At 32.0% G+C, this 7,302-nt stretch overlaps 2 protein-coding genes across 2 annotated transcripts in view; both read right to left on the bottom strand.

The window, feature by feature from the left end:
* Positions 109-2,237, bottom strand: LOC107615277 (pectinesterase-like). Its single transcript, XM_016317366.2, has 2 exons — positions 1,142-2,237; positions 109-1,000 (listed from the first exon to the last, which is right to left on the bottom strand). The coding sequence occupies exons 1-2, from the start codon at positions 2,121-2,123 to the stop codon at positions 300-302; spliced, it is 1,683 nt and encodes a 560-aa protein (XP_016172852.1). The 5' UTR covers positions 2,124-2,237; the 3' UTR covers positions 109-299.
* Positions 5,523-7,302, bottom strand: part of LOC107617430 (pectinesterase-like) — a 3,796-nt gene continuing 2,016 nt past the window's right edge. The window contains exon 2 of the mRNA XM_016319186.2: positions 5,523-6,590. Within this exon, the coding sequence (XP_016174672.1) occupies positions 5,896-6,590 (695 nt within the window). The 3' untranslated portion in view covers positions 5,523-5,895. The remainder of the gene's footprint in view (positions 6,591-7,302) is intronic.

Below are 7,302 nucleotides of genomic sequence, written 5' to 3'. Positions count from 1 at the left end.
ATTTAGACTGCCAGCAAAATTTATATATTGATGTGTTAATAAATTGCTTTGCCGCCATTAAAGTTTGATGTATTAGTATTGCTAACATCAATCAAAAAGAGACAAATAATAACACAATAAAATCAATCAATTAAATTCATTGTTGGTCACCACATCAAACTTTTCTCTAGGATCGATTGTCTACACATAAACTCAAAATCTTTGCCGATCTAATTCTCCAATAAAAAGTGGGAAGAATTAACGAAAGAATACAAAATCATATAACCCTCCACGATACCTCCCGATTCTTTAAAACTAAGTTAAGCCTTGGTGAAGCCAGCATCGTATGTAATGCCAGTGGCAGGGACCCAAGTGCTAGCTTGGATCCATCGCTCAGCAAGAAATTGAGAAGCTTCATCCTTACTAATAATGCCTTTTGCAAATGGGGCCCTGGCTGAGGCATTGGCACCAGCTCCACTGTTTCCATACTCAACAAAGTAACAATTGTCAGTGTTAGCCTCAGTTGGTGGGTTCCATGGGATATAACCTTGTGGCTGGATCAAATCACCAATGGTATTCTCAATGAACACTGCCCTTGAGAATGCCTTCCATGGCCTTGCCAAGAATGTCCTCACTGTCAACCTGTCTGGGTAGAGGGCGGCATCAGCCATGATCTCACAATTTTGGAGGACAATACCAGTAGGCATGTTCTTCTGGTCAGTTCCGTCTGCGACCACGATGTTCTGCTGGTTTGACATGGGCTTCCTCACAATGATCCTAGAGTTTTGGATCAAGGTGGTGCCATAGCCGAAGATGAAGTCAATGGTACCAGAGATTTCGCAGTTGCGGTAGAACTGACGATGGGCGTGGGCGTAAAGTGTATCTTGGTAACCACGCATTGCGCAATCAAAGAAGGCTGAGCGATCTCCCTGCACGCGAAGTGCCACTGCTTGGTGACCTTCAGCTCCAGCGGTATTCTCAAATGCAATTGACTTGGCAATGAAATCATCAGCATTGGTGGCTGCACATACAATTTAACTCGTTGGTGATGTAGAAATTATATGATGTTATATCAATATTAGTAAATAACCATGTCATTTTATAATAAAAGTTTTCAATAGAAAAATTTTTAGAATACGTGAGAAATGAAACTTGGACTTACAGAATGTGGATGTTCTCATGGTCTTAGTACCCTCATGGAAGTTCTTGCGACCAGTGATGATGGTTTTTGTATTTCCATCGCCATAGATAAACAAGTTCTTGAACTTCTTGTCAACGGTAATGTATTCGTCATAAACGCCAGCCTTAACGTAGATAATGTATCTACCTGTGTAGTTCTTAGGGTAAGAGTTAATAGCCTCCAAAACGGTCTTAAATTGGCCACTACCATCCTTGGCAACAACAACATTAGGTCTGACATTATTGACGTCTTGCAAGAGTTTACGATCTGCGGCAGATAACCAAGTGGGGAATCCCTCATGATCCACCTCAAGGAGCTTTCTAGAAGCAGGTTTGAGGTTCAAGTTCAAACCAAGACCGTTAAGGAAGTGGGACAATCCGGAAACAACATCAAGAGCAAGCGCAGTGAGCTGGCCAACGCTATCCAAGCTGTCAGATTGCAACTCGGTTTTGACTTTCTTTTCACCGTCGGTGTCAAAGCCGTCCATGCAGGATTGCTGGTAGGCAATAACGGCACCCAACCAATTCTTGAGTTCAGCGGAACTCTGGTAAACATTTGCAAAATTGTTGTCAGTGATAAGGTTGATAGAGGCCTCGAGTTCGTGGGTTGCTGATTGCAATAAGTCCTTGCAATCATCAAGGGCCATCTTCATGCCAGGATTACTCTCGCCATGCTCCACAGAGAGGCTATCGGTCATGTTGAATGCCTTGATGACGGTATCCAATGTTCTCTTCACCACTTCTGAGACGTAATCCTTTGGGTCAGTGGTATTGACGTTGCCAATGACATCATAGCAAAGTTTCTTGTCATCTGCGTTTTGGCACAACTTCTCGACTGCCTTGTTGTGGGATTTCAATTGGTCATGGCTGCTGTTGTTGTTGCTAACAACTGCAACGGTGCCAATGACAACACCAACTACAAGGATGATAGAAACTGCAGAAACAACGACTTTGCCGTTTGCCATTTTTTATTCTTAATTTATTTCTATCCAACAACGCCAATACAAATCAAGATAGAGGTAGATTGGGAAGGAGATTGAATCCTTCCCAATCTGTTATTATTGTTTCTTGATGGTGACGATGAAAACCTTGCATAAAGGTGGGTATTTATACTAGCGTTTATGATATTTTTATGTGTAAATAAACAAAAATAGACATTATTGACCGATTCTGTCGAAGCTATTAGCGGTTTGATTGAATTATTCTACGTGTAGTTCGCGTTGTTTACTTTCTAAGAGGCACGAGTTGCTATTTTTTTGATTGAATGCATATATATAGAAAATACTATATAAATTCAAAGAAGTAACTAATTAAAATGTAGAAATAAATTACCTTCACCTCTATTTTCTTAACACTAAAATGCGTTTAGCTCCAATATTTTGTTCTTTGCATCCCCTTTACGAATACATTTACATTTCAACTAAATTCAACTAAGTTAACATATGTTCAAGAAAAAAAAATGTGCACGAGCACTGTTTTTCCTTTTCTATATTTTTATTAGAGAACACATAAATTTATTGACATATTACAAAAATTTTTGTAAATAACACTGAAATTTTTACTTATAACATAAAAATTTGTGTATATAATACATAAATTACAAACCATTTTTTTAACTTAATTCAACTAGATTAACACAAGCTCAACTAAAAAAAGAATGTGCATGCGTCACTGTTTTTTCTTTTCTATATTTTTATTAGAAAGTACAAAAATTTATTAACATATTATAAAAATTTTTATACATAGCACCGAAAATTTTTATTCATAACATAAAAATTTTTTGTACATAATACATAAATCTTTGTTGCGAATATATTTTGTTAGTTGAGTAAGTTAATTGTAGTTCTTCAAAAATTTCTATGCTTTGCATCAAGAATTTTTGTGCTATGCATTAAAATTTTATTAATTGGGTGTCAATATTTTGAATATATAATTTTTTAAAAAGTTTTGTATTACGCACCAAAATTTTTTTACTATACACCAAATTTTTTTTGTGTTATTTAACAAAATCGTGTTGTGAGTATTTTATTAGTTAAATATTAATGTTATAAGCACGTGGTCTTTTAAAGTTTGTACGTTATATATCAAATTTATTATACTGTGAATCAAAATTCATATACTCTAATTTTTTTAAATATAAAAAAGAAAAAATGAAAAAAGAAATCCAACCCAAAAAAAAAAAAGAAAAGAAAATAAGGTTAAAAAAATGTGCATATCTGACTTAGTAGGGAAATAATCGGTAAAATTACTTCATAGCTTAACTTTATTGTTTTACATTTGGGAAGGTCGAATATGGGCATGCTAAGTGGAAGAATTTTTTATTATTATTAGATTCTATACACTGATTTAGTTTAATTTTTTCATAAAGGTTGCTCAACTTCTTATAATGAATCTAAAAGTACCACTTCCACGAATAATTTACCAAACTTTTTTAATAATAATGATACATGAAAGCCATGGATCATGCATAACATTAGTACAAAATAAATAATAATCACAATCATCAACTACGTACTAAAGTCTACACTGAGCCCCTAAAACAACCCCAAACAACCGAAGGATCACCAATGTAATTATTGGTACGAATTTCGATCTATAATAAAATTTGATTATGGTGTCTACTGACTCAGGTGAGTTGAGTCAAAAGGGTTTCAGACAAAGTCGATCAATTAAGTTCTGTCAATGTTTTTGACGGAGTAGAGATTCGAGTATAAAAAAAAATTAGGCCTTTAAGTATGGGGTGAGTCGAGTCAGACTTGTATGGAAAATTTAAAATTACACGTGGTTTTATGCAAAAATACTATACAGAATGTAAAATTTAAAGACTAAAATAAAAATAAAATCGCAAGTTGTGAGATTTAAAGACTAAAAATAAAAGTAAAAACGTGGGGTGTACACCTTAAAAAGTAAAGTCTTTCATAATCAAAGTAAAATCACAAGTTGTGAAAGTATGAGAAAAAAAAAGTTGGATTCAAGAGAGGAACATTCTGCAATTTATTCCTTATGGTTTATAAATAAGAAAAGTTCAAAAAAGTTTAATGACATTAATTTAAACATTTCACCATCACACAAAATTTTGGTCACATTGAAGTAAGGAAAGCTAATGAAATTCAAGTGCATATAAATATTTGGAGTTCACTTTTAATTTATTTTCTTTGTTTTTTTTTCTTTTATTTTTTTTGTCCTTTTTTTTTTTTTTTTTATTTTTTTTTTTCTTTTTTTTTTTTTGTCCTTTTTTTTTTTTTGTTAACTTATTTTTTCTTAATTTTCTTTGAGCATTTTTTTCTTTTTTTTTTAAATATTTTGCTCTCTTCTAATCCTAATTTTATTTTTTTATCTATTTAAAGCTTTTATTTATTTTATATATTTTTATCATAATTTTTTACATTATTTATCAATGTTTAATATTATTGAGCATTTTTCGACACAAATACTAAAATAAAATTTATCGCAATTCTTTACAAAATAATCTCTGCCTTTTCCTATATTTCTCTTAAAAATAGAGATTCTTTTTTAAGAAATCAGTTTTAAGTTTAATTGTATAGAAACAAAACAAAGGCAAAGCACAGAAGAAAAGAAATACAAATTTTAGTTAAAAAACATAACTTATTTTGAATTGTGTACACTTAATTTTTAATAGAATGATATAGAAGAATAATATAAATTTTAATTAAAAAATATAGAAATTTTAGTTAAATAATAATCAAAAAACACATAAATTTTAGTCGTAAAACTTGAAAATTCTAGTTAAATAACACAGAAATGTAACTTAAATAACATAGAATTTCGATATTTTTCAACATAAAATTTCAGTATTTATCATCATCAATATATTTATGTGTCTTTTTTCTTTTGTTATTTTTTCAAAACATTATATTTATGTTAAAAAGAATTCCGGTTTATCGTCATAGAATTTCTATACTTTTACTCAATCATTTTTTTGCGATTTTCTTCTTATATTTCTAAAGTAATTAATTTAAAGGCTATTTTGGTATTATAAATAAAAAATTGCTGACATTGATTCACATGACAATTTTTTATTCAATCATGTGTCGATGGTAGTTGTACTCATACTTGTTTGTAAAACCAAAAATGGTTAAAATTAATAATTTTATGTGTGTAATATATTTATAACTATATATTTATTATATTTAATAGTATTTAATTATTTCTGTAATAATTAAATACTATTAAATATAATAAATAACAGAGCGGCTGATTTAATGGCTAAGACTGCTGCTTTAAACAAGCAGGTGTACCTAGAGTGGTTACAACCCCCTAATAATTTAGACATTATCATTAGAGAGGAGTGCTACTCTTTCTCTTAGGTGTTTTTTCTTTGTGTTATGTTCAGTCACCAAAAAAAAAAAAAAAAAAACATACTTTACTTAAGAAATACAAAATTAAATAAATTTAATCTTTTTTGGACTAATTTTCTATTACTTTCAAAGCTGTTGTTTTTAACCAAAATTTTTGTGTAACTATTTTTTGTAGCTTATTTAGAGCATTTGATTTGAATATATTTTCTAACAACTTTACTAGATAACCAATTAGGATTTATCAACTTCAGCCAACTGCAATATGAGCTGACTTATACTTTTACTTCTAATTATGATTCAACACCTACTAATAAGCTAGAATCTGTTTCTTTTCCTCTTTCTCGCTAAACGGTCAAAAACCAGAGATGAATGCATATATATACAAGCTTGCACGCATGCCTTGGTAATAATAATATCATCATCCTCTAGTGAAGGCAGGATCAAAGGGTATACTAGTAGCTGGCAACCATGTACTAGCTTGAATCCAGTGTTCAGCAGTGTACTGAGCAGCATCGTTCTTATTAAGAACCCCACGACCCCACTTCACTCTGGCATTAACGTTAGCCCCAGGTCCGGTGTTTCCATACTCAGCAAAGAAGCAAGTGTTTAGGTACATGTTCCCTGACCACTGAAGATACCCATCCGGTTGAATCAAGTCACCAATTGTGTTCTCCAAGAAGATTGCCCTTGAATACTCCTTCCATGGCCTCGCCAGATATGACTTCACCGTTAGTTTCATAGGAACCAGTTCAGCCTCTGGTGAAATGTCGCAGTTTTGTAGCACTACCCCTGTGGGCATGTTCTTCTGAGGTGTTCCATCTGCAACCACTATGTTTTGTTGGTTTGGGTCGGGTTTTCGGACGATGATCTTGGAGCTTTGGACTATGGTTGAGGAGTAACCGAAGATGAAGTCAACGGTACCGGAGATTTCGCAGTTGCGATAAAACTGGCGGTGGGCGTGGGCATATAGTGTGTCCTGGAAGCCACGAATGGCGCAGTCGAAGAAAGCTGAGCGGTCGCCTTGCACGCGAAGTGCCACTGCTTGATGTTTGCTTGCACCGGCTGTGTTCTCGAATGCAATTGACTTGGCAATGAAATCTTCAGCAACTGTCGCTGCACTTCCATAAAATAAAACAATTAGATATGCACGCATTTTGTTATGTTCTGAAGGAAAAGTATAGGTAAATGTAAATAACAATTGATAAGGAAATACTTACGCTACATATGAAGATCTACTTTGGAAATGTAAATAACAATTTAATCAAACATTGCATGTTAAATTATCTAATAATTTTCGATTAATAGTTTCACACGAACACAGCTACACGTAAGTTTCCGTTAAAAATGTTAAAGTTAGATGCATTTTTATGTGTACATTTTCTTTTCGATAAGTTTTTGCCCTTTCAAAGAGGATACACATACTCAAGAACAACACAAAAGCGTAACAAAAAATAAAAACAACAAACAACAAATATATTTCAAGTTTCAACCAACAAACTTAATCTTTTTTAAAAAAATTTAAAATTTATAATTGATTCCTATATATTTTTTGCAAAGTAATTTTCTTATGGCCAACAAGGAAGTAAAATGCACACATTATCTAAAGAGGTGTATCACATCCATATGGTAATTTCACAAATAGAATCATCCATTTTGTTTACGAAACATTCAAACATTTTATAACATTGAAATTGAAATTTTCAATTCCTGTTTTTCAAAAAATTAAAATATTTTTAAAATTTAAATTGAATTCTCCAATTTTAATTTTGATATAATTAATTTTTTTTAAAATATTAAAATTGAATTCTCTAATTTTTTTATTTTA

This window comes from Arachis ipaensis, chromosome B09 (genome assembly GCF_000816755.2).
Source record: "Arachis ipaensis cultivar K30076 chromosome B09, Araip1.1, whole genome shotgun sequence".
NCBI classification, from domain to species: Eukaryota; Viridiplantae; Streptophyta; class Magnoliopsida; order Fabales; family Fabaceae; genus Arachis; species Arachis ipaensis.
Note: the sequence above shows the minus strand (reverse complement) of the source record. Positions and strands in the feature narration are given on the sequence as shown.